This window comes from Erpetoichthys calabaricus, chromosome 10 (genome assembly GCF_900747795.2).
Source record: "Erpetoichthys calabaricus chromosome 10, fErpCal1.3, whole genome shotgun sequence".
Taxonomy (NCBI): domain Eukaryota; kingdom Metazoa; phylum Chordata; class Cladistia; order Polypteriformes; family Polypteridae; genus Erpetoichthys; species Erpetoichthys calabaricus.
In genome coordinates this window covers 159,697,565-159,725,452 of record NC_041403.2, presented here as the reverse complement: position 1 = coordinate 159,725,452, position 27,888 = coordinate 159,697,565, and the positions used below count along the sequence as shown (strand labels likewise).

The window sequence follows — 27,888 nt, the reverse complement described above, 5'->3', positions numbered from 1 at the left end:
GCAGTTTTGCCTTGTATATTTTCCCAAAGATAAGGAAACAGACTAACAAAGATGGCAAGAACAAAGCAGACTGCCCGCAAGTCTACCGGCGGTAAAGCTCCTCGAAAGCAGCTCGCCACCAAAGCTGCTCGTAAAAGTGCTCCTGCTACTGGCGGCGTAAAGAAGCCTCATCGTTATAGGCCAGGAACAGTGGCTCTGAGAGAAATTCGCCGCTACCAGAAGTCTACTGAGCTCCTCATCCGCAAGCTACCATTCCAGCGGTTAGTTCGAGAAATCGCTCAGGATTTCAAAACTGATTTGCGATTCCAGAGCTCTGCCGTCATGGCCTTACAGGAGGCTAGTGAAGCCTATCTGGTAGGTTTGTTCGAGGACACCAATCTCTGTGCCATTCATGCTAAGAGAGTGACCATCATGCCCAAGGACATCCAGCTGGCCCGACGTATCCGCGGTGAACGTGCATAAAGGCAAACAAGTTTTTTTGTTTTTTTCCCCAACCACAAAGGTTCTTTTCAGAGCCACAACTTCCTTCAATCAAAGAGCGTAATCTTAAAAGATGTGCCACTATTTGAGCTATGTAGTTTGACCAGTTTCCCTTAGTTTTTGATTAGAAAACACTGACTTAAGCCTAATCGATCGCTATAAAATTTCCCATTATGACGGAGTTTTATTGCTATTAAGTCTTCCCCTTTTTAATTTTACGGATGCTACACGCCAACTGAGTAGTCTGCTACCAACCACATACTTGAACGATACCCATCTTTGTATCAGACAGTTTGGACTTGCTTTAGTCTGCAACTGTTTGGTCGGCTGTAGAAATTTCTCCCACGACCTTAACTGCTGGTGATTTTTCACATCGGCTAGACAGACCGGTCAGTTTCATTTCTAAACCCACTTACCCTGTACAGGATCGCGGGACCGACTAATCCTTTATCAGCAATGTATCGGGCTCAAGGCAGTTCATCTGAGCCCTCGGCAAGATGTACACTTTTCGAGCACTCCCATACAGCCACGGTTGTCTGACGTAAAGCGTCTTTTCTTCCGCGGGTTCCCGGGTGTCGAAATAGGCGGTATATTCAGACTCTTCTGATTGGTCTATTCTTGCCTATAATTAGCTTACTTTCAAAAATTGACTATTGCCTTTTCGTGGTATCTAAGTCAATATTTCGCATTGATTATAGAAGCCAGTGTATTTCATTTAAGGGGACAAGGCTACGTGGCGAAATAAGATGCTATTCATTCGATAAACCTTCGTGATTTTGTACGAGAGTGGCTAACGCAAATTTCAACAGTCTGCAAAATCCACTCGGTTTTTTAAATTTCAATTTTTATTTACTTGCACTGTATTTTTAATCGGTATGCTGCTGGAGTATGTGAATTAATGTGGGGATTAATAAAGTATATAAAAAAAGTAATGGTGGTTGAGTTTTTCCTCTGCAGTAAAAAGGACACATGTTAAACAATGTAGTCGTTATAATAAAATTATGCCTCCCGTTCCCTGGGAGTTTTCATTCAGGAGTGTATCGCATGAAATGAGCACTTACCCTGCGTTGGCTACGTTATCCATTCTATTACATACAGATGACACGCTCTTTATATTAACATAATGAGTGGCTCTTAAAAGAGCCATTGATTTCTATACATTAACTAGCTCATATCTTAACCCCCAAAACCGTACAGGGTCCGACCTTGCCGTTTTAACGCATAGACGACATCCATAGCAGTGACGGTTTTCCTTTTTGCGTGTTCTGTGTAAGTAACGGCATCTCGAATCACATTCTCCAGAAAAACCTTAAGCACTCCGCGAGTTTCTTCGTATATCAGGCCAGAAATTCTTTTTACTCCACCTCGACGAGCTAAGCGCCGAATGGCAGGCTTTGTTATACCCTGGATATTGTCACGAAGAACTTTACGATGGCGCTTAGCACCACCTTTGCCAAGACCCTTTCCTCCTTTTCCGCGACCAGACATTATCACTCACTATTCGTTATCTTTCAAACACAAAATAAACACCAACAGACTGCCGTAGACTACTTTTCGAACAAACCGAAGCAAAGCGCTGTAAAGGCATTGACCGGACCTATTAGGAAACAAGCACTTCTAAAATGGGCGCTCAAATTCAAACCGCGAGCTTGCACGGCTTTACTTTTCACCTGATTTAGAGCAGATGCACGTAAAACCGAAACTGAACCTGGTGTAACAAAATTTCCATATTCAAAATTTAAATAATACACTTTCTGTCTATCTTAAAAACTAAATTTGATGTGACCTTTTTGAACTCTAAATGGAATTTTTTTTTAGAAATTTCAATAGTAACTTATAATTGTTTTGTGTTATGTATGTAAGCAATTTTTTGCATTTTACCAGGTGTTTTTTCCTTTACAATTAGCAAGTATAATTCAGTACACTGTTAATTTGCATTTCGTCTTTTGGGCTAGTTAAGGGCAGTCAGGTGGAATTTGTAGATAAGGCTTTGGAATTTTAAAATATATTTTTTTAAATCTGTTATTGATACACGTTACCCAAAAGCAGGTCACTTCAGTCAGGACCCTTGTTGGATGAATGAGGTGGAGAGACAGATGTTGAATTGAAAAGCTCAATCCTTATGGATATGTTTCACATTTATGCCCTATGCTAGTTTTTCTGGAAGTATTTAAAATATTTTAGCAAAATATAAATGCATTTTGCATGTTGTGAAACCACAAGGGGATAAGTGGTATTTGGATTCTGTGATCCGAGTAAAGTGAGGTTTTCTTTTTTCATGGTTGTTTTTGATATCATTTATTGTACAGCATTGACACCTGTTCTCTCATAACATTTTTTTATACCTCCATTCTCCTTGAAAACATGATTACATTTTGTTTTGGTCATCACTACAATGCACATGGGGTAATTAACACACATGCACACACAAAAAAACTTTTTTGGGTGGAGTATTCTGACTTGAAAGTACAGCGGTCAAATGAAACTAAACATTTTGACTAACAGCAAGAATGTGTGACAAATAGTTTAATATTTTTTAGCAAACATTCACTGTACTTCATTGGTTGATTTCAGACAAAAAAAAACTGTTGGAAACAATAAAATGAGGGAAATGAGATCACAAGAACTGCAAGAAAACAGCACAGATAGGAAGACATTATGATTCCACACCTCGCCCCAGCCTACAGCACCTATTCCTTGGTAAAGTTAAGGAAAGAAAACAAAGATATGAGGATTTTTTTCTGCTGGACATAACTTATTTATAATAATAATAATAAAAATAGGGCGGCACGGTGGCGCAGTGGGTAGCGCTGCTGCCTCGCAGTTGGGGGACCTGGGGACCCGGGTTCGCTTCCTGGGTCCTCCCTGCGTGGAGTTTGCATGTTCTCCCCGTGTCTGCGTGGGTTTCCTCCGGGTACTCCGGTTTCCTCCCACAGTCCAAAGACATGCAGGTTAGGTGGATTGGCGATTCTAAATTGGCCCTAGTGTGTGCTTGGTGTGTGGGTGTGTTTGTGTGTGTCCTGCGGTGGGTTGGCACCCTGCCCTGGATTGGTTCCTGCCTTGTGCCCTGTGTTGGCTGGGATTGGCTCCAGCAGACCCCCGTGACCCTGTGTTCGGATTCGGCGGGTTGGAAAATGGATGGATGGATGGATAATAAAAATAATAACTCATTACATTTATATAGCGCTTTTCTCAGTACTCAAAGCGCTATCCACACAGGAAGGAACCGGGAAGTGAACCCACAATCTTATTTATGTATTTTCTATTCTTGCTGAAGAATTCTAATTGAATAACATTATAGGAGGTTAAGTTAAATGTAATTCTTTGACTGTATAGAGTTTTATTTTCACTTGCTGGATAATAATGTAAACTGTTTTGCAAGTTACTCAGTTGCTCTCTTAAAAGAACACTGCAAAAATCTTCATAACTAGCTGTGCTAGCAGTCTAAAATGGGTTGAAAACTAAGTAATCAATGCAGACCTCAGCGTTAATGTTTGCAGCCCATCTTGCAATGCATAAGTCTGGGTGATATGCCATTTGGTAAGGGATTCTTGAAAGCGGTGTTAATGCTTCTATTGAAATGGCTAATGTAATGCATTTTATTACTAATAATGTTTGTGATGTGCCACATTTTGGAATGACAGTGACATAGGACAGACTTGCAGACAGACACATATCATTTTATTAAGGTGGATAATTTTCATTCAGCTTCATGCTTGTCTCATCCTGGTTGAACACAAGGTTTATTTATTGATTGATTGATTGATTGATTTTACTTTTCTATACATGAACATTTTTGTTTTTTCAGAACCATTTGTACATATAAGTTTGTGTTGAATAGTAATGTGGTTCTGCTCAGTCCTCCTAGCTAAAACGTGTGTGCTTTTCTTTAAATGAACTCTACGCCACACAAGAGTTAAACTGTTTGCAGGTTCAAAACATATATGGGTTGCTCATGGATAGGACAAAATAAAAAATGTAGGTTTGCTGTTTGTTCATACAGTCTATGTCATTGTTTCTCAACCTTTTTTTGTGTTGCAACACACTTTTTCCCATGAAATTGTCTTCGTGACCCACAGGGGCTGCTCTTCCTTGGTGAATGGAGCACGATTGTCAGAGCAGTTGGGGTGGTGGTTCCCGTTGGTGAATTAAACACAGGAGTCAATGTGGGAGGGGTGATTGTGCACAACTGTCATAGAGGCGACCCACCACAACCCACTACCATTATACACAATAGCAGCGGTAGAGAAACATTAGTCTGAATAATGATCAAGACAAAATCCCTGACAGTTTTAGGAATTTTATAAATATTGGCAAGACCACTATTTTAAGTCTCAAAAAGAGGACATAGTCAGGGAAGAGAGGGTGTCTTATCTATCTATCTATCTATCTATCTATCTATCTATCTAATAGTGTCTTTAATTTCAGTCTATCTAGCTAGCTGTTATTTTCTGAAAAACCTCAGAATTCATTCGGCTGCTTCTGTCCTGTTTCACATCATCAATAAACACGAGTGTCCCAGTGCCATTGGCAGCCATGCACGCCCAAGCCATCACACTGCCTGCCTCACCGTGTTTTACAGATGATGTGCTATGCTTTGGATAATGAGCTGTTCCACGCCTTCTCCATACTTTTTTCTTGCAAGCATTCTGGTAGAGGTTGATCTTGGTTTCATCTGTCCAAAGAATGTTTTTCCAGAACTGTGCTGGCTTTTTTAGATGTTCTTTAGCAAAGTCCAATCTAGTAAAATCTTCCATATGCAAGCACCACACCTCAAATTAACTCCAGGCCTTTTATCTGCTTAATTGATAATGACATAACGACGGACTTGACCACACCTGCCCATGAAATAGCCTTTGAGTCAATTGTCCAATTACTTTTGAGCCCCTGAAATGAAGGGATTGTGTTCAAAAATGCTTTAGTTGCCTCACATTTTTATGCAATCGTTTTGTTCACCCCACTGAATTAAAGCTGAAAGTCTGCACTTCAACTGCATCTGAGTTGTTTCATTTAAAATTCATTGTGGTAATGTACAGAACCAAAATTAGAAAAAGTTGTCTCTGTCCAAATATTTATGGACCTAACTGTATGTGGTTTTCTTATGGGTTCCTGCACATAAAGACCTTGAAGAGAATGAAAAGGTTGACGTCATGGCTGTAAAATGGTCCGTGGTGTATATAGATATTTCAATTAGCAAAACTGAAACTATAGGATTGATAAACTCAAAAATTATTGGTTTATGGAAGCGTTTCTCAACCCTCAAGTATTTGCAACCCCAGTGTTCATAACAGTTTTAATCGCGCCCCCCCTAACGTTTTTTTGAAACCCTAATAAAATTTATTCCTATTTTTTTTTTGCTGCCGATACACCGCTACAACTTTAAAATTTTCCTACGAATAGCGAAATTACACCACAAATGGCAACATTCGCGCCCCCTTATTTGTTACTTTGTGCCCCCCAGTTTGAGAACCGCTGGTTTATGGCAAAAACAATGGATCTATGGGAGTACAGTGGGAGTGGCATTTGTAAAAAATACATAAAAATGTTAGATTTGTGGGGGAAGGTAGAAAAATGAGAAGGGAAGGAATAATTCTAACTAGATCAGGAATCGGACACACAATGCTAAATAATTTACTATATCTAATAGGAAAACACCCATCACGATTTTGTAGGTACTGTGATCAGCAAGAAACAGTAGAACACGTTATATTTCACTGTGAAGTGTACAAAAAGGAAAGGAAACAACTTCAGGCAGCAATTCAAGCAATGAGTTTTACTTTAAAAGATTTGATTAGCTACTAAAGTAACCATAGATCGTAATATAGGGCTATTTTTCAGCATTTAAAATCTACAGGGCTTTATTGGGTAATTTAGCTTCAGTTCTAAACTTAGGTTTTTTATTTCCTTCATATTTATTCTGCACCACACTCCAGTCCAGTTGGTGGCAGTAATGCACCATAGGTGGGTCTGCTAACTGCCATAAAAAGACAAAGAAGAAGAAGAAGAAGTTGGTTTCATCACAGCTTGGCTCTCTTGTACACGGTGTACTTTTCATTTTCTTATTTTTTGTAATATGTGCACTTTGTTTGGCTCTTTCAAAAAAAATCTAAAACTTTTATTAAAAATACTAATGCAGTGTAATCTGTTTAGATGTATTGTTATGTGTATAAAGTACAAAGAATCTCTGATGTGTACTCATCATTGCCGTGCCAAATCTCTCACTGTAGGCTTTGTAAATTAACCACACAGAATATATAATGTGAAAACTATGCACTGTTTGGGAAAATGTAATCATACAATTTGAGCATGCATCTGTAACTGCTTAAGAAACGGAACTGAAGATGAAAAGTAAAATAATAAGCAGAATGTACAACCCCAATTCCAATGAAGTTGGGACATTGTGTAAATAAAAACAGAATACAATGATTTGCAAATCCTTTTCAACCTATACTCAACTGAATACACTACAAAGACAAGATGTCGAATGTTCAGACTGATAAATTTTATTGTGTTTTGCAAATCTTCACTCATTTTGAATTTGATGCCTGCAACACGTTCCAAAAAAGCTGGGACAGGGGCATATTAACCACTGTGTTATATCACCTTTCCTTTTAAGAACACTCAATAAGCGTTTGGGAACTGAGGACACTAATTGTTGAAGCTGTGTAGGTGGAATTCTTTCCCATTCTTGCTTGATGTACAACTTCAGTTGCTCAACAGTCCGGGGTCTCCGTTGTCGTATTTTGCTCTTCGTAATGCGCCACACATTTTCAATGGGAGACAGGTCTGGACTGCAGGCAGGCCAGTCTAGTACCCGCACTCTTTGACTACGAAGCCACGCTGTTGTAACACATGCAGAATGTGGCTTTGCATTGTCCTGCTGAAATAAGCAGGGACGTCCCTGAAAAAGACGTCGCTTGAATGGCAGCATATGTTGCTCCAAAACCTGTATGTACCTTTCAGCATTAATGGTGCCTTCACAGATGTGCAAGTTACCCATGCCATGGGCATTAATACACCCCAATACCATCACAGATGCTGGCTTTTGAACTTTGCGCTGATAACAATCCGGATGGTCCTTTTCCTCTTTGGCCCGGAGGACACGACGTCCATGATTTCCAAAAACAATTTGAAATGTGGACTCGTCAGACCACAGCACACTTTTCCACTTTGCGTCAGTCCATCTCAGATGAGCTCGGGCCCAGAGAAGCCGGCGGCGTTTCTGGGTGTTGTTGATATATGGCTTTCACTTTGCATGGTAGAGTTTTAACTTGCACTTGTAGATGTAGCAACGAACTGTGTTAACTGACAATGGTTTTCTGAAGTATTCCTGAGCCCACGTGGTAATATCTTTTACAGAATGATGTCGGTTTTTAATGCAGTGCCGCCTGAGGGATCGAAGGTCACGGGCATCCAGTGTTGGTATTCGGCCTTGCCACTTACGTGCAGAGATTTCTCCTAATATTGATTTTTCTAATATTTTGTTGATATTATGGACAGTAGATGATGAAATTCCTAGATTCCTTGCAATTGTACGTTGAGAAACGTTGTTCTTAAACTGCTGGACTATTTGCCCACGCAGTTGTTCACAAAGTGGTGAACCTCACCCCATCCTTGCTTGTGAACAACTGAGGCTTTTGGGGATGCTCCTTTTATACCCAATCATGACAAACTCCTGTTTCCAATTAACCTGTTCACATGTGGAATGTTCAAAACAGGTGTTTTTTTGAACATTCCTTAACTTTCCCAGTCTTTTGCTGCCCCTGTCCCAGCTTTTTTGGAACGTGTTACAGGCATCAAATTCAAAATGAGTGAAGATTTGCAAAACAACAATAAAGTTTATCAGTTTGAACATTCGATATCTTGTCTTCGTAGTGTATTCAATTGAATATAGGTTGAAAAGGTTTTGCAAATCATTGTATTCTGTTTTTATTTATGTTTAACACAACGTCCCGACTTCATTGGAATTGGGGTTGTAATTTGAAGAAAGAAGGGGAATGAATGGTGGTTTCATAACACCAGCTATGACATCCACTGTAAACAGAAAAATAAGCAAAAATCGTAGCCTAACCTTAATTAAATAATACCAAGAATCTGTGGTAAAATTTAATTTTTCCAGTTTACTTTTGTTTGTTACAAGGATGCCTCAGGAACATAACAAATATGCATTGCACCCATTAGCTCAATTGTAAAACACAAGAGCAGGCTATTTAGTTTTTTGAATTTTTTAAAAAATATGCTTCACTTCAAAAATCATTGTCATGTTACAAATTAAAATATACCATTACAGTGAAGAGGTAAGTTCAATTTGAAAAATACTGAACATATCCTAACTTATAAAAACATGAATGATTCAAAACTTTAATGTACAATTACTTCCCAAAAAGTTCTTGTGCAAAGTATATAAGACATCTGTATGAATTAATAAATGTTCCTAAATTCTTCACACTTGTGGCATATTTATAAATCATAAATCACCCATATCATGTTAAATTTGTGCGTGTAAAAAAAGTGCCCTCAAATACGTATCTCTATGTGGAAGAAAATACAGAAAGAGAAAGAAATGGTCCCCGTTCGGGGTAAGAAAAGAAATCCCTGCAATGTAAATAATTCTCGGATTGTTTTTATAGATTTTGGATAGAGGGTGTTGAGAACACAAATATTAGCTGATTAATATTAGCAAATAGTAATTATTATTATATTAATATTAACAGATGTTAGCTACCTCAGATTATGGATCACTTGTGAGAGCCAAGGGCAAGAAAGTGCTTTCCAGGAGAATTTGGAGGTCTGCACAGTCCCCCTGAAAGCAGATTAACTTCAATTGTCAGCCGCTATCCACGCTGGAGATATTTAAAAACAAAAAACCAGAGTAAACTGCCTTAGATTTTCAGGAAGTGAAGTAACCAGTTACAGTCCTTTTAAATCTCGCTCTGAACTTTTATCACCGGACAGTAATGTCTCTCTATTTCGTGCGTCCGAATTTTATGAACTAAGACAAACAAACAGGTTCCACCGAGATTTGAACTCGGATCGCTGGATTCAGAGTCCAGAGTGCTAACCATTACACCATGGAACCGTGTTAAGCATCTTTATATAGTAAATACGGTAATGACAAAGAACTGTAACGTGTTTATTTACATTTTAGGTGCTAGTTTGACTTACTAAAAACTTTTCACTGCTTTTTTTCAATAATGTAAATATACTTGTAATACTACTGTGCCCTCGGAATCTTTACCCGATGCATACACTGCATTTTTGCGTCACATATTTGGGACGACCTTCACATATTTAAGAGTTTTTATTTACCTCTGGTGAGAATTTCCGCAGTTCCTACCTGTGACATTTCACCTTCCCTCATAGTTGAGCTCACCTGAAGTTTTCTGAGTGTCTTAGGAGACTCTTCGGATGCAGTACCTGTTCATTTCCTATGTTGCCCAAAAAGCAATTATAGATGTTCTAAAAAAATCGTATAAATAAGAAGCAAACGAAACATATTGTAGCACACCTGTGTCCGGATATAAGAGGGACTAACTGTTTGAGAGGCCAAGTCCAAAATGATGGGATTCCTGGAGAAGCTGACTTTAAATTGAGAGGGGCGTGTCTCCGCTGCTGAAGCCCATCCCCCTGGCTGCGTGGCTCTAATGTGTACCCGAGTATTAGGTCGGCTCACGGAGGGGAGGAACAGGGAGACAGACAAGTTGCCTGTGACCCCGGGTGCGCGAGAATTTAGCCCCACCTCTGCAATACACCTTTTACTGTCAGATGCGTCCGATTGAAAACCGCATGGGGGGTGGCGTGATGTTTTCGCGCTGTCCACGGCCGTTTTCCGAGAGCTGAACAGGGGGAAACAAGGCTCAAAGATCAGGGGCTATAGGTCTAGCTTCTGTGAACATGCTGGGGGACGTCTCTCGAAGATTAGGGGCAACACGCTTGAGATCGGAAGCTAAAGCCCTGGAACACCCCTGCCTAACGACGCCACTGGGCAGGCGGTGTTTATGTGTGGGCAAATGAGATAAGCAGCTGGGAGCGCCCATCGGAGTGTAAAGCGGCAAATTCCATTCCATCCCAATCCCGTTACAATATTAAGCGTGTCGAATTGCTCTAGATAAAACGCGACAACAAAAATTATTTCTTTGGGGACCATTTTTTATATATTATTGTAGAGCATCGAGATAGAAAGGCTATACGACCCATAACGAATGGGAGTTAAGCCAAATAATGGGCGCATTGTTTCCACAAAAAATGATGTACAATAGTCTTCTTGCATAAATAAACTACGCTGTAAAAGCCATGTAAACCGCTCTGTAAAAATAACAGTCACTTCTCTAGACGGGCTATTGCACTCTCACAGTGTTACAGATCGTCGTCAAACATATCGTGTGGTGTCCCTTTCCACGTCTCTCCGTTGTCATCTGCATCGCCGTTTTTATACTGTCCTGACAATCTCCACCAGCGTTCTCGAGCCTTCTCGGACTTGAAAGGTATAACGAGAAAGTTCCAGGGGTTCCAGGAACGTAGAAATCAGGACACCTGTGAATACCCTGCTATCGATCGCCTCTCCATCCCCGTCTCTAGGGTGACAATGCCGGGTACTACAGTGTGTATGTTTTGTACATTGGATAAGGCCGGTTTTTTTTTACTTCGTTGTCTCACTAGAAGGTACTACTTAGAAAGGAACTATCTATCTAATGTAAAATTCTCCACTGGGAAACCCTTACTGAGTGTAGATAGACGTGTGGATATACTGTACAATGACCAGGGTTAGGTCCCGCCTTGTACCCAGCAGCATAGACTCGTCTATAAAACGATTGACAATATGCTCCATTTCAAGGAGCTATAAAAAGAAAACATAATTTCAGTATGTTATTGGCACAACAACTTTGCAAAGTAAGCAATGTTACATAACAGGAAGATACAATTGATGCTTTGAACAGAATAATAAAAGGTTAAAAAATATTTTATAGCAGAGGATGGTTTCGATCCATCGACCTCTGGGTTATGGGCCCAGCACGCTTCCGCTGCGCCACTCTGCTATATGTCTTTAACTACTTGTAAATTAAATAAATAAATAATCAACATGTCGCTAGAGGGCGATATTTCTCAAATCTAGTTTATTTTTATTAAAATAAAATAAAAGTAAACCAAATAATCACTTAACAACAACAACAACAACATTTATTTATATAGCACATTTTCATACAAAAAGTAGCTCAAAGTGCTTTACATAATGAAGAAAATAAAAATAAAAGACAAAGTAAGAAATTAAACTTAATGGTGCCATAAAATGATTTAAATAGGTCTCAAATGTTCAAAACTATAACTAAATCACAAAAGACACCAGAGTATAAAAATAACAAGGCAAAAGAAAAGAAAAGCAATACATTTATTATTCAATTGAAATATTGTGTATCATACAATAGTTAAAATCTTTTTTTTTTTTTTTTTTCCTTAAAGTCATAATTGTTGCCTGGGTGGCACAGCTTCCCGGTTCCTCCCTGCGTGGAGTTTGCATGTTCTCCCTGTGTGTGCGTGGGTTTCCTCCCACAGTCCAAAGACATGTGAGTTAGGTGCATTGGCGATTCTAAATTGTCCCTAGTGTGTGGGGGTGTGTGTGTGCGCGCCCTTGTTTCCTGCCTTGCGCCCTGTGTTGGCTGGGATTGGCTTCAGCAGACCCCCGTCACCCTGTAGTTAGAAAATAGCGGGTTGGATAATGGATGGATGGATAATTGTTGCCTAACATAGTCGGTGGCTATGTGCATCGTGCTTTAACAAAATTACATCCATTCGTCCTTCCATCTTTCAAACCTGCTTATCCAGTCATTTGGAAAATACATTTTGTTTGGAAAAGTACAATTGTGAAGTTTTAGAATTTATACTTAGGAAACAAAATAGTGCAGAGTAACATGCCTTTGCCTCACTGAATAAACCTTGCAACAATTCAGAGTTCTGCAAATTATTGCAACAACAACATCATAAATGTATTCAAATGTCAGTAGCTGCACATCCCTCAGTTACACATGTCTGGTTGCTCATTAGATAGATAGATAGATAGATAGATAGATAGATAGATAGATAGATAGATAGATAGATAGATAGATAGATAGATAGATAGATAGATAGATAGATAGATAGATAGATAGATAGATAGATCTTTATTTGTCCCCAAGGGGGAATTTGGCTTTCTATAAAAGCTCTTTAAATGAATAAATACATAAATAGACAGATAAATACAAATATACACACACTATTGTCTGAACATATACCAGAATGACTAAAAAGGAAGAAGAAAGAACACGCCTCAGTGTTAGTGCGTCATGGAGAGAATGTGCAGCATTGTTCATAATGCCACTCAGTTTTGTTTTACCTCTCTCCTTTGCTGCTACCTCCATGGTCCAGAATGCATCCTATAACTGAGCCTGCCCTTTTAGTTAGCTTGTACATTCAGTGGGTCTCTATTGAAGTGATCTTACCAACCCAACACACACCATACTGGTTATCAAAGAGTCACAGAAGATGTGATGGATGTCACTATTCAGTCTCCCAAGTAAAAAAGAGCATGCTCTGCCCTTCCTTATATAGTTCCTCTGTGTTCTGAGACCAGTCCACCCTGTTATTGATGTGGCCCCCCAAGTACTTGTAGAACCTCGTTATCTTTATATCCACTACCTGCTTAGTGACCAGACATAGAGGATATTTGGTGTGTCAAAAGTCAATAAGCAATTCCTTGGTTTTGCTGATTTCTGAGATGCAGACAATTCTCTTTGCACCAAGAAACAAAGTTGTTTACCTGACTCCTCTCCTCTGCCTCATCCCCCTTATCATTATATACCCCATAATTGCTGAATCATCTGAGACATTCCGCAAGTAACATGACCTGATCCTATATTTATAGTATGAGATGTACAGAGTGAAGAGAAGAGCAGGCAGGACTGTTCCTTTTGGTGTCCCAGTGTTGTTCACATCCACGTCAGAGGTGTGGTCCTTAACAGTACCGCCGCTCCCTATATGCAGAGTACGCAGTCTGCGTAGGGCACCAACTCCCAGGGGGGCACCATCCCAGCTGCTCAAAAAAATCGTTTTTATATATTATAATAATAAATTAATATTAATAATACACATATACAAATAAACAAAAATATAAACGTATATATTGCATTTTACGGTGAACGCAGAGTAGGCTAAGCACACCTTATTTGAATAAAGTTCTATTTTGGCCCCTATAGCAGGTGTTTTTTTTATTATTTTATTTTTACTTCCGTAATATTTGGGGGAGGGGGCACAAAAGTAAATTTCTGCTTAGGGCACCCATTTGGCCAGCAGCGGCCCTGGTCCTTAAGTCTCACAAACTGAGGTCTGTCTGACAGTTGGTCCCGTTATCCGGGACACCACAGGCTCATCTACTTGCATAATCTTTTATCTTACTGTTGAAAATGCACATACTATAGTTATCCTCTTTGCCTATACTTTATCGCAAGCCTTTCTTAATTGAGCCTTCTGAATCTACAGTATATGAACGACTAAGTGCTACTGACATTTTATTTAACTTTTTTTGGAACTTGTGTCACAAATAATTTTTTTTTTGAGGATTGGAGAACCATTAAAAGGTTACACTACTAAATATCTTTCTGTCAATAGCTTGCTTTAACGAACGACATTAAGCAAAGCGACACTGCGTTACTATGCCAAACTGAACGTTCGCGTGTCAATCTATAGGTTAGGTTAGGTTAGGTTAGGTTTCTTTATTTAGTCATGTTTACACAGGAAAACATGAAATTTGCCTTCTCAGTTGCATCTAATAACAGGTAACAGACAGAATGAAATAAAACAGACAAATAGAAATAAGAAAGGTTAAGGTAAGGCAGTTAGACAAAACATATTTATACCAAAAAAAAAAAAAGGTAACAGGATATATATCAAAACCTTAAACATTATCTCCGATATTTCTTATTGAAAAGTCGTATGGCACTAGGAAGAAAGGAGTTTCTGGAGCGATTTGTGTGGGTTTTCAAAGCAACTATCCTTCCTGATTTACTGAAGTTTACTTCTACATGTAATGGATGTCTGTCATCAGTTGAGATGATTTCCAGTTTCTTTAGCATTGCCCTCTGACACACACCAGTCAAATCATTTAAATCAGCCCCAATAACTTTAGCTGCATACTTCGTAATCTGCTGGAGCTTTTTTTGAGTTTTGGTTTGTCAGACTATTAAACCAGGCAATGAAACTGAAAGTGATCATGGACTGGATCATACTACGATAGAAGGACAACATGAGGTCCTTGTCTACTTTAAATAGTTTGAGTTTATGGAGGAGAAATAAGCGCTGGTTGCATTTAGAAAATAATTTTTTTGTATTTGTATTCCAGTTAAGATTGTTATCTAGGTAAGTTCCTAAGTATTTATATTCATTCACTCTAGATATTTATCTTTGTTTATGACTGAGACTTGTTACAATTAACGTATTTATCAGATATACGTAAGTAGAAATCGTTTTACCTACTATTAACTGGTCAGTAGCACTTTTATTTAAAACGTAGCGCAGGTTCCACCGAGATTTGAACTCGGATCGCTGGATTCAGAGTCCAGAGTGCTAACCATTACACCATGGAACCTTACTTTCTACACCATCGTACTACTAAAATACCCGCGGTGTTTAGGCATTCACTTTATTAAAATAGGTAAAAAGTATTTTGATTGATAGATAGATACTTTATTAATCCCCAAAAAAGAAAACTCGTTTGTTTTCTTATATAATTGCGTTGTTTAAAGACTAAAGCCGGGACGCGGATAAAAATCTGTCATTTTGAATTGTGCATATTACCCAGAAAAAGAATATATTCTGTACTTTTAATAGCAATGTGTGCGATCACAAAACACTTTCCAGAGAAAACAATATTTCAAATGTATAGGGTTTTAAAATTAACGTATACCAATGAATCTACGTAAATAGCACGTGAAGAATACAATGCTGAGATATGCCAATGTTCAAAAAAAAAAAAAAAAAAAAAAGTTAGCAGAGGATGGTTTCGATCCATCGACCTCTGGGTTATGGGCCCAGCACGCTTCCGCTGCGCCACTCTGCTGTCTGAAAATTTAACTTTGTAGTGATGTAAAAAAAAAAAAAAAACTATACAAGCATCCAACTACAGTCAGGGAATATTTCAGGTCTTAATATAGCAGCGCACCTCAGACACTATGAAGCCCGTACGTTCCCGTCGCCTTCTACACTCCTCATGCGCTCGTATGTCGTCCTCCCCGTTTTCCCGATGGAATCGGGAGCTTCGAAGCCTGTGTAATGCACATTTCAAAAACTTGCAACATGTATTTTCACATCTGGACCTATTACAGCAAGTCACTACCACAGAATGAGTTTGTCCGTTATTTTTTGTATATGGAGAATGTAAGAAAATAAATGCATAATAAGAACGCCACAATGTCATCACATTTCAATATAATAAAACACAAGAACAACGTATCAAACATTACTTATATTTAAGGTGGCACAGTGCAAAACGGCATAAGGCATAGTTTCGCTATTGTCTCGACTGCTACAAATACAATAGACCATTATGAATTGTATTAATAGACAATTCCCTTAATATGAATCAAATAAACCATATAATTTTAGTAAACAGTGCATGCCGGTCTTTAGAAGTTCTTTCGAATGTTCACTTGGCATTACTACTGTGAACTATGCTATTAATGACCTCATTATTTTCTTGTTTTTACATTAATGCAATACTTTACGTTAAGTCTCCCGACGCGGTTTTATTGATAAACTGTATTGCTTTAATTTTTATACCTCCGACAATTTAGTAACCAGACTCATTTGAGAACAATATTGACATCTAGTGGATTTTTTGTGTAAGTTACTAATGGCTTTTACTTTAAAATTTCACACACATTCATACTCATATACATGTATGTGTACTTCTTTATATACCATCCAATAAATAAGATATAATTTCCTTCTGAGCTGCAGTGTGGAATACTCTGAATTCTTTTGCCTGTGTTCTGACCGACACTCCAGAGTGAACACTACATGTCCTGAACTCCTCATAGATACACAGTCGCCTTTTGCTATGTGCATACTCATACCAGAAGATTTCATACCATACTGATGGCTTTGCTGTTATACTGGCCCCTCGGCACATCTTTGTGTAATTATTTGCTACAAGCCACAGCAGAACAAATCCATTGTTGAAACAAAATTGGAGAGACAAAAGAATTAACATATGCAGCCTGAAGCTAAGAGGCTTGAATAAATTATTGATAGGTGATGTCACTGTGGAATATGTAAAACTCTACTCGTGACAGTGGCTGTGAGCAGACAAGTGAATAGGAAACTTATCCTTACCTCAAGAAAATGGTACTGAGAATCTATAATAAAATGTGTCACTTCCAGGTTCCTTTTGTTGTCACAAGCATGACCAAAAATATGGAAGTCTATCCATCCTCAGGAAGAACAGGCACTGTGTTTCTTCACAGATGATGTTAGAGGACTTTTGTTGACTATACACTAATGCAAAACTGCCGAGCGCAGAGCAGATTACACCCGGTGTCCTCCCAGAGGAGAAACCCCTTTCTCAGATTAAACAGAATGGGCTTAAGGCTCACCCTGCTGGTCCCTCTAAGGAAAATATTTCTGCTCTCTTAGCCTGAAAACATTTTCCAGCCCCAAAACCAGAAGTTTTCTAAAATTTGTTCAGATATTAATTGCTAAATTATGTGCAACAAGAACTGGAACAGATATTATGACTGTGACTTCCATTCCTGCTGTTGTGAATATTTCTCTGATGGTTCCTGTATTGCTACATACACCAGATAAGTTCAGATCGATCATCTATATGGAATGCTAATGGTATACAAAACAAAAAAGAAAAACTTCTTGAATTTATTGATTAGCATTTAATTAATGTAATGCTAATCAGGGAGATTTATCTACATCCCAGTTCAGAATTCAGAATGAGAAGTCACTCTTTTCTGCAGATCTGACAGAATTAAAGGGAAGGGAGGTGGCATGGCCATTCTTGTTAAAAGAGGAATAGAACATTCTGAATCAACCACACCACAATTAACCATATTGGATGCTAACTCAGTGATGCTAAATACTGGAAACGGCACTTTGGGAATAAATGCAGCATACAACAACCTCCAGAATGATCTACCGGTACAAGAATTGGATTTGCTTTTCCAATCAATCCAGCCATCCTAGCAGGGGACATAAATGTAAAATGCCCATTTTGGAACAGAAAAAGAATTAATAAACAAGGTAGGTCACTTCATTAATATTGCAGACAACAACTACAGTAATCCCTCGCTATATCGCGCTTCGCCTTTCGCGGCTTCACTCCATCGCGGATTTTATATGTAAGCATATTTAAATATATATCGCGGATTTTTCGCTGCTTCGCGGGTTTCTGCGGACAATGGGTCTTTTAATTTCTGGTACATGCTTCCTCAGTTGGTTTGCCCAGTTGATTTCATACAAGGGACGCTATTGGCAGATGGCTGAGAAGCTACCCAGCTTACTTTTCTCTTTCTCTTGCGCTGACTTTCTGTGATCCTGATGTAGGGGGATTGAGCAGGGGGGCTGTTCGCACACCTAGACGATACGGACGCTCGTCTAAAAATGCTGAAAGATTATCTTCACGTTGCTATCTTTTGTGCAGCTGCACGGTGCTTTGCATACTTAAAAGCACGAAGGGCACGTATTGATTTTTGCTTGAAAAACAAACTCTGTCTCTCTCTCTCTCTCTATCTCTCTATCTATCTCTCTCTCTCTTCCTGCTCCTGACGGAGGGGGTGTGAGCTGCCGCCTTCAACAGCTTTGTGCCGCGGTGCTTCGCATACTTAATCCAAACAGCCCTATTGATTTGTTTGCTAGAGATTGTTTTCTCTATCTATGTGACATTCTGTGCTCCTGACGCGCACTCCTTTGAAAAGGAAGATATGTTTGCATTCTTTTAATTGTGAGACGGAACTGTCATCTCTGTCTTGTCATGGAGCACAGTTTAAACTTTTGAAAAAGAGACAAATGTTTGTTTGCAGTGTTTGAATAACGTTCCTGTCTCTCTACAACCTCCTGTGTTTCTGCGCAAATCTGTGACCCAAGCATGACAATATAAAAATAACCATATAAACATATGGTTTCTACTTCGCGGATTTTCTTATTTCGCGGGTGGCTCTGGAACGCAACCCCCGCGATGGAGGAGGGATTACTGTACTTAATAGTGATAGGACCAGAAGAACCAACACACTTCCTTCCAAATGGACACAGACCTAATGTACTAGAAATCTCAATCCTCCAGGATACAACACACTCTCCATTCATCAGCTCCATTCCAGAACTGAGCTCTGACCACAACCAACTTCAATGCATCCACTGAATTCTTTCTTAACATAGTTTAATATTTTACATTTTAAAGTGATATAACTTGGTGGTGAATTTTCAGTTGATCTCAGGTGGGAAAACACTTCATACTGAGCTGTAGCACTTCTTGTGGTTTTTATCTTATTGTACACTAGGGGGCTTCTTCCACTGCTCGCTTCACTCGTCCACCCCAGGGTTTAGTTTACCGCATATACAATTTAAAGAGATTGTTATTTTCATGGGAATTGTTACATATGCATTATTTTTACTTTTACTTTAAAACTTTAGTAAAAACAATATTTGGAATTAACTTTTCTTCAGGATCGCATTGAATTTTGATTCCGTGTTTGGACTTACATTGTGACAACGCAACATATAACTGCCTGTGAGTGAATATCGTTTCTTTCTCTCTAATAAATAAAACGGCTTTTTCGAATGTTTGTCCATGCTCTTTCTTCTTCGCTTAATCATTAACGTGTCATCTAGAAAGTATAAAATTATTGTCCTGATAAAATTTATAAGAGCTGGGAGTGCAGGAAGTGTGTCTGACAAAAGCATTCACACAATGGAGGTTAGATGACCGTGGTCTTGTTTGAAAATTGTTGTAAGTAGGGCGTGACTTGAAAGAATCTCATGTTAAAAGTCTCCGTCTCACGGGGCTTCATACCATGCCGACATTTTTGGAATCTTTTAATTCTCGCTGGCAACATGAATTAGATGATCTACAAGTCTCCGACATAAAGTTTAAATCTGAACAATATATTAGATCTCTTTACACTCTTCTGTTATTTCACAGAGTAATAATTTCCATTTGTTTGTGCTAATGCGATCTTTACTATCAGTTTTTGAGACTTTGAAATTTTCGTACTTTCATTATCTCTAACCTGCTCTGTATGTGTATCACACCAGCGTTTTTGAATTCTTTACGACGTTCTACTTTGCCATCTACTCTTTGTCTTTTATTTCCAGTCCTGGGTGTTGTTAAATCTCTTGGTACAAAGACTCATCTCACCAAGAAAATCACGTCTCTTTTTTTTTTTTTATAATAGAGAGATAAAGGATTACTTTCAGTGGCATCTTGCTTCCCACTAAAGTCATGAAGGATCACAAAAGCAGCACGTCAATTCAACATATTTTAGTTTGCAATCCCAAGATCCTTATCTAGTAGTTCATTTAAAGATAAAAGTGATTTGATCCGCATGCCATCAAGGCACTTTAAATATTTACTCGTTTTCATCACAGCCTGGTATTTGAAAGGTTGGGGGAATCACATGTGGAACTGCATAAACACTGTGTGTGCCAAGGTAATATTCAGAGAATACAACAAAAATACTTAATAGGAGAAAGAAGTAACACATGGACTTGATGTCTTCTCCAAAATTTGCTAACACTTGTACCCCAGTTTTAACCTCAGAAAAATAAAGGGAAATTTGCAGACTTCCTCACAAATGCTGGATTTTTAAAACTCCACATTCCATAACCTTTTTCTTTTCTGTAGAACGAAGCACAACACCAATCTCATCCCATTCAGCTTTAAAGGAGCAACAATGGGTTACTCTCCTCCACAGCAAACACCTAAAGTTACAGATACCTAACATACTGAGGTGGGCACTCAACAACCAAGTAATTTTGAAAATGGCAGCAGAACATCTGACCCCCAGAACAAGAACAAAACAGTTATTTTTTCCCTGGGGTGATACAGCTGCCTTGCAATGAACAGACTGGGTTTCGTGTCTCAGGTGCTTCCTGCTTAGAATTTGCATGTTCTCCTCATGTTTGTCTTGGTTTCCTCCCAAAGTCCAAAGACATTAGATAAATTAGCCTTTGTGTGTATACCTGGTCATGGACTGATGTATTGTTGTATTGTATCATGTATTTCATGTGTTCATGTATTGTTGTATGACTGCTGGGATAGACTCCTACTGACCCAGATAAGCAGAATTAAACAATTGATGCATGTTGGAAACAGTTTCTAATGCTTATTACCATGCTTGTTGTGAAGCATGTAGGAACCAAAAAAAATCTTTGAAAACAGTTTTTCTTGTTATTTAAAACATCTACTTAGTCTATTGGCACCTCAGGTTGTCTATTTCTTGATTGTAGCATTCGATTAAAAAGCAAGCTGTGTACCTTGCCAATTTCTATTGTTTCCACATTCCCTTCCGTAGCTTTGGCATAAAATCATATAAGAAATCAATATTTAACTTGAAATGTTCCCTTTTTCTATCCGTAATAGACATTTTATGTCCATCCAGGGCCATACTAAGAGGGGTTATATAAAAGAACATCCATCCATCCATTTTCCAACCCGCTTAATCCGAATACAGGGTCACGGGGGTCTGCTGGAGCCAATCCCAGCCAACACAGGGCACAAGGCAGGAACCAATCCTGGGCAGGGTGCCAAAACACCGCAGGACACACACAAACACACCCACACACCAAGCACACACTAGGGCCAATTTAGAATCACCAATCCACCTAACCTGCATGTCTTTGGACTGTGGGAGGAAACCGGAGCGCCCGGAGGAAACCCACGCAGACACGGGGAGAACATGCAAACTCCACACAGGGAGGACCCGGGAAGCGAACCCAGGTCCCCAGGTCTCCCACTGCGCCACCGTGCCGCCCTATAAAAGAACAACACTAGAATAAGGGAAAGTATAATTATTGCCTAGTATTAGTTCTTGCCAGTAAATGGTGTTTTTTTCATGTGTAATTACCGTGGGCTTTTCTCTTGACTTAAGTTCTTGTTTTTATGTGTTATTGGCTCGTATGTGATGTTTTTTCCAGGATGTTTGTCTGGGCAAGAACTCGCTTTACTGCATAATAGAAACTAAATAGTGTTCAACAGAATGGCATTCTGTGAAGAGCTGGTGGCAGTTGCCGTTAGGAGACGAGGACACGGAAACAAAGGCAGCGTTCAAAATTCGCGCCGAGCTTTTAAAACGAGCAATCAGAAGCTGACTTCTGGGCTGAGCCTGAAAGCACACCCGGCCTCCTCTCCTTTCACCCAATCGGAAACAGATAGGACCTCAATATAAAGCGCCTCGTGCCGCTTTCGCTATTCATTTGTTGGGTTGTAATATATTACGAAGTTAATACATCGTTGAGTTTAGAGTAAGTGCAGACATGGCAAGAACTAAGCAGACAGCTCGTAAGTCTACTGGCGGTAAAGCTCCCCGAAAGCAGCTCGCCACAAAAGCGGCTCGTAAGAGCGCACCTGCTACCGGGGGCGTAAAGAAACCTCACCGCTACAGGCCTGGCACGGTAGCCCTGCGAGAGATCCGTCGCTACCAGAAATCCACCGAGCTTCTTATCCGTAAGTTGCCTTTCCAACGACTGGTGAGAGAAATCGCCCAGGATTTCAAGACCGATCTCCGCTTCCAGAGCTCCGCTGTTATGGCTCTGCAGGAGTCTAGTGAGGCTTACTTGGTGGGTCTGTTCGAAGACACCAACTTGTGCGCCATCCACGCCAAGAGAGTCACTATAATGCCCAAGGACATCCAGCTGGCTCGCCGTATTCGTGGAGAACGCGCTTAAAGACGCAACTGAAGAAAAACAAAGGCTCTTTTCAGAGCCACCACATGCTTTCTTTTAAGAGAGAATCCTTTTACGGTAAACCTCCCATTGCCCCCTATTCTACAGCTTTACAGACTACGGGTTCACATTTAGCATTTTATGCATATGGTATATTAATACCTGTTGATTGCACCAAAGCAGGATAAGGCACACACCGTAAGTTTAGTGAAACTGATTATTCTTGGTACAGTAAAACATTTACAAATCACGGGAAGCTATGGAGCTATTCTATTGAAGATAGCGGAGCTGTCAGTCGGTCCCCCTCCCCGAATTATTAGGCTGGTGGGTCAAGTTAGTCCTGGAGGGCCGCAGGTTCTCGTTCTAACGCAGTTGCTTAAACCGTCAGTTTAATGGCTTAGTATTTTGACAAGGTTAAGGATATTTTCTAAATGATTTGCAAGTCTAAAACCGACCAGCAATTCCTCAGTCCTTCCCTTCAAAAGCAGTGTACAATACACAGGTAAAATGGAAAGAAGCTAAACGGAGATGGTTTGTCTTATGCATTTGATTGCTACTTAGGGATAATACAGCTGTTTAAAGCAAGCAATAAGGGTTTAAAATGTAAAAGTGTAAGAACTAAAATGAAAAGCTACTTAAGTTGGGTTAGAAAAACCACCAGCTACGACTGCCCATCTCGGTGGTAGACCTTATATCAAACACAGATTTGCCCCTTTATGATAAGGTGGTGGCTCTGAAAAGAGCCGTTTGTTTTTACAAGTATCGAGCCGTGTAAACGGATTACTTCCTTTTAGGTGCCGTCCTCTTTACAGTCTTGGGTTTAGCCGATTTAGGTTTGGGTGTCTTGGGCTTCTTCGGACTCTTTGCTGCCTTTTTGGGCTTTGCAGCCGGCTTCGCTTTCTTGGGACTCTTCGTGGCTTTCTTGGCTGCTGCAGGCTTCTTAGCCGTCTTCTTGGCAGCTGCGGGTTTTTTAGCGGCTGGCTTCTTCACTTTCTTGGCGGCAGCGGGCTTTTTCGCTGCTGGTTTCTTCTTCGGAGCCGCCTTTTTCTTTGTAGCCTTCTCCTTGGCCTCGGCCTGCTTCTTGTTGATTTTAAAGGATCCCGAAGCACCGGTACCTTTAGTCTGCACTAGAGAGCCTTTGCTCACAAGACTCTTTACAGACAGTTTTACGCGGGCGTTGTTTTTCTCCACATCGTAGCCAGCAGCCGTCAGTGCCTTCTTAAGCCCAGCCAAAGAGAGCCCGTGGCGCTCTTTTGAAGCCGACACAGCCTTCACGATTAAATCAGACACGCTAGGGCCAGCCTTCTTAGGCTTGGAGGTAGTTTTCTTCTTCGGTGCCTTAGCCGGAGTGGCGGCGGGAGCTGCTGGGGCGGTTTCTGCCATTTCTGATACACACTCTTCGTTCTCCTGACAGGATTTAACAGCGAGCCGCGGCTCAGCCGCTCATATTAGACTCATGAGAACCGTGAAGACTCAACCAACCCGCTGCATATGCAAAGGGCCCTGACAAGTGTGCTTTCTACTTTCACAAAATCCCCTTTTTTAGAAGGACAAACGGAAGAAATCGACACTGCGAACTCGACGCATATCAAGAAAAACGTATCATTAATAGAAAATGTACAGTTGCTTAAAAAGAAGCTGCCGCTGAGTGGCCAAATAAAAGAAACCGCACCGAGTAAAGAATAGGTTGTCACTCGTTACAAGACGAACGCGAATTTCGTTACAAATACTCGGTGACTACACTTTCTTTCTCACTGGATGCACGATGGATTAATAAAAGAGAGGTTCATAATTGATGTCGAAAGGTTTTTATAACCCTATTACAAAAATCAACCGAAAATCCGAGCATCCTGCAAATTCCAATTAACACACTCACAGGACTTGCATTTACTTCATTTCTACTAGGTGTCCTTGTAAGGGGGGGGCAACTTTAATTCAAAAATCCAGTCCGTAAAACTGTAAGACATTAAACTTACTCAATGAGAAATGTGTCATTAGAGGCATCTAGTCTGATTTACTAAGATGTCATATAACCATAGAAAAGAAGTTTGATTTCAGCACGCGACAAAATGCATCTTTCAAAATGAAAGATTATTTTGATATTCCTAATCATTTACTACATCAAGCCCTGTTTCCATTTTCTGTTTTTCAATTAGATACACCTATTTTAATATATGTGATGTATTTAATATATAGTTTTAATTTGAGGTAACAAATTCCTTCAAGGAATAAAGACAGTCACGCAGTTGAATTCCACTGTATGGCAATTATAATCTTACATCAATTTCTTGAAAATCCAGAAACCAATTTGAGTGCCTGGGAAAGAATTAAGACAGAAGCTGTCAGCAGCTTCAAGTATAAGGCAGGAATCGAAACTTCACAATAAACCATTGCATTGCAAGTCTCTCTCACTCACATGCTGGGCCTAATTTGAGTAACAGATCAACCAACTTGAAAGAACGCATAAAATGGCAGACCAATACAAAAAATGTTTATGACACCAAGGACATGTGGGAGGTCTGAAGGAACCGTGCTCAGAGCAAAATTTGAATCTTCTCTTCTAGAAGTGTACAAATGTAACACTCTACAGTACCTCATTTTGGAAGGGGAGTGGGACGTGAATTGCACTAAAGTATCTACTGATTTCTTACTCATCTTTCAGTACATTTTGTTCACTTGACCATTATCGGGTTTCCCGATATGCCTACAAAGGTTCCTGTCATTTATTAACCCTTCATGCTATTTCTTTAATATGAAAGTTATGTTACCCTAAAATTATTTTTCCACAGCACTGAGACTCATTTACTTGGTTCTCTCAGATTTCACTTAACAGTCTTTTTACAAAAGTTGGCAAGATGAGAACTGTATCATCCTTTTTAGAGATATTACCTCCTTCTGTTTCACTTGAGGCCTTCACCAGCATCAGTCCATCTTTCCTGTCTACAATCAATGGCTCTCTGAAGCAAGGGTATGTTCTATCCGATCTGAAAAACGACTAGGTAATTCCTTTACTAAAATACCTAATCTTGATCCTAGCTCTGTGTGCAATTATTAGACAATTTCAAAACTACTGTTTAAAAGTAAAATATTAGATAAGGTTGTTGAAATCCAATTTAAATCCCTAGTAAACAATTTACAGATTTTGTATCCTTTACAATCTGGTTTTCAAAAGCAGCACTCAACTGAGACTGCTCTTTTAAAAGTCCATAATGATCCCCTAATGGCTTCTGATGGAGCGAATTCTTCCATAGTAGTTCTACTCGACTGTAGTCCAGCCTTTGATACTGTGGATCATAACATATTTTTTAATAGACTTAGACAGTTGGCTGGTATTTCTGGCTCTGCCTTACACTGGTTTTGATCGTAATTATCAAATAGGAGCTTTTCTGTTAATAGGAATAGCTTTTCATCTACCACTGCTTCTCTAAACTGTGGGGTCCCCAAGGGATCAATCCTTGGTCCACTGTCATTTTCATTTTACATCCTTCTTTTATTAGGGATCATTCAGTCTTTTAAAGACATCTCATCACTTTTATGCAGATGATATTCAGCTATACATTTCTTTTAAATGACACCAGCTGGATAAGTTGTTCACCCTCGCTGATTGTGTTTAACAGATAAATGAGTAGCTCTCTAACAATTATATTTACAATCCAGCAAAAACAAAACCATAATTATAGCTTCTGCTGATACATATCCAAAGGTTAATCAGGTGCTTGTATCTTTCTAAATGACTGCTTAGTCCATTGTCCAAAACCTTGGAGTTATATTTGATTCCTGTCTGAGTTTTAATTTGCATATTAAATCTATTTCTTGTTCCTGTTACTTTCACTTAAGGAACATTTCAGATCTGCATTTTATAGTTTCATCATTGGAGCTGAAAAAAATTATTCATGCATTTCTTTTCTCGCATTTAGATTATTGTGATGCGTGGTTTAGCTGGCCTGGACAAATCATCCCTTTCGTGTCTTCAAGCTATACAAACTACAGCGGCCAGGTTGCTAATGCAGTCCAGAAACAAAGATCATATTACACCTATATTATACTCTCTAGAGTGGCTCCCAGTGGATTTTAGGATTCATTTCAAAATTCTGGTACTTGTTTATAGTGTTAAACGAACAAGCTCCAGTGTATTTATCCAATCTACTTCTCAAACTTTCTGCCTCTCGCTCTTAGATCTCAGGCTCCAAATCTGTTAGTTCCATGTATGAGATTAAAAACAATTAGAGCCATTCAGTCCTCTGCGCTGGAGATATGAAACAATCTCCATCTTCACCTTTGTATGGCTGAGTCTGTCAACGGTTCTAAAAATCAGTTAACTTTGCTTAGCCAGACTTTTGCTTAGAGTATTGTTAATTTTCATTTCCTTAATGTATTTGATATAATGGAGTAAAATTTGTTACCTATTAATGCTGTCATAACTACGCACATATCACAGCTTGAGGAACTGGGGGTTTATCCACTGTGCACGTTTGTTCACTCAGTGCATTTTCTCAAATGTTTTTAAAACAATGTGTTCCTCCCCATGAAATTTAAAGGGGAACCATACAACAAACAATTGCTGATTTGCTCCTTTGCACTTATCGGACCCTGTTCAGAACCCTAAAGTCCTGCCACCTGAGAGAAACCATTAAAGGCGATTGCTGCCATAAACACCACTTCAGCAGGTCGACAAGCATTAGTGTAATGTACCAGTGTGGTTATAATATGCTGAAAAGGGTCACCAAGGCTAAACCGGGGGACCTTCAAGACCAAGCCCTCACAGCGATTTCAACATAGAAAAAGGTTGCACATATCAAGTGTGCTGTAAACATTAATCCAACAAAAACATGCAAAACAATCACTCCAACAAAATGTCTATTAAAATCTAAATGCATCCTCTCAATGGAAAAATGCTCAATTCTGAACGAATGGGTGGCTCTGAAAAGAGCCGTTGATGTTTATAAGAGTATCGTCGGAGTTTATTTGCTCTTAGCTGGTTTCTCAGTCTTCTTAGGCAGAAGCACGGCCTGGATATTAGGCAGCACACCACCCTGAGCGATGGTCACACCACCCAACAGTTTATTGAGCTCCTCATCGTTACGCACAGCCAGCTGCAGATGGCGAGGAATGATTCTGGTTTTCTTGTTATCGCGGGCAGCATTGCCGGCTAACTCAAGAATTTCAGCAGTCAGGTACTCGAGCACAGCAGCCAAGTACACGGGAGCACCGGCACCAACACGCTCAGCGTAGTTGCCTTTCCTCAGAAGCCTGTGAACACGGCCAACGGGAAACTGCAAACCAGCTCGAGAAGAGCGAGTCTTAGCCTTGGCGCGTGCCTTACCACCGGTCTTTCCTCTTCCAGACATGTTCACTTTTGCACAACTCAAAAACAACACAACCAGCAGGCCGGCGATGCGCGTTTATAAAGGCTTGCTTTGGGCGCGACGAGCTGAACTGCTGATTTGCATGTGGCGCTACGTCACACAGCTGGCCCGGATTCAAAGAAATGGCGCT

The 27,888-nt window shown here is 39.7% G+C and overlaps 4 protein-coding genes and 4 non-coding genes across 8 annotated transcripts; 1 reads left to right on the top strand and 7 right to left on the bottom strand.

The window, feature by feature from the left end:
- On the top strand, positions 1-22,407 carry LOC114658470 (uncharacterized). The gene is made up of 2 exons (XM_051932472.1): positions 1-454; positions 21,953-22,407. The coding sequence occupies exons 1-2, from the start codon at positions 52-54 to the stop codon at positions 22,393-22,395; spliced, it is 846 nt and encodes a 281-aa protein (XP_051788432.1). The 5' UTR covers positions 1-51; the 3' UTR covers positions 22,396-22,407.
- On the bottom strand, positions 1,607-2,155 carry LOC114659665 (histone H4). Its single transcript, XM_028812264.2, has one exon. The coding sequence runs from the start codon at positions 1,966-1,968 to the stop codon at positions 1,657-1,659; it is 312 nt and encodes a 103-aa protein (XP_028668097.1). The 5' UTR covers positions 1,969-2,155; the 3' UTR covers positions 1,607-1,656.
- On the bottom strand, positions 9,488-9,559 carry trnaq-cug (transfer RNA glutamine (anticodon CUG)). The gene has a single exon. It is a non-coding gene; the product is annotated as a tRNA-Gln (tRNA).
- trnam-cau (transfer RNA methionine (anticodon CAU)) lies at positions 11,445-11,516 on the bottom strand. The gene has a single exon. It is a non-coding gene; the product is annotated as a tRNA-Met (tRNA).
- On the bottom strand, positions 15,023-15,094 carry trnaq-cug (transfer RNA glutamine (anticodon CUG)). The gene has a single exon. It is a non-coding gene; the product is annotated as a tRNA-Gln (tRNA).
- On the bottom strand, positions 15,494-15,565 carry trnam-cau (transfer RNA methionine (anticodon CAU)). The gene has a single exon. It is a non-coding gene; the product is annotated as a tRNA-Met (tRNA).
- Positions 22,408-23,117: 710 nt separating the features above from the next.
- On the bottom strand, positions 23,118-23,820 carry LOC114659664 (histone H1-like). Its single transcript, XM_028812263.2, has one exon. The coding sequence runs from the start codon at positions 23,773-23,775 to the stop codon at positions 23,173-23,175; it is 603 nt and encodes a 200-aa protein (XP_028668096.2). The 5' UTR covers positions 23,776-23,820; the 3' UTR covers positions 23,118-23,172.
- Positions 23,821-27,316: 3,496 nt separating this feature from the next.
- LOC114659659 (histone H2A-like) lies at positions 27,317-27,784 on the bottom strand. Its single transcript, XM_028812258.2, has one exon. It carries the CDS (start codon positions 27,738-27,740, stop codon positions 27,354-27,356), a length of 387 nt encoding a protein of 128 aa, XP_028668091.1. The 5' UTR covers positions 27,741-27,784; the 3' UTR covers positions 27,317-27,353.
- Between the last annotated feature and the right edge of the window lie 104 nt (positions 27,785-27,888).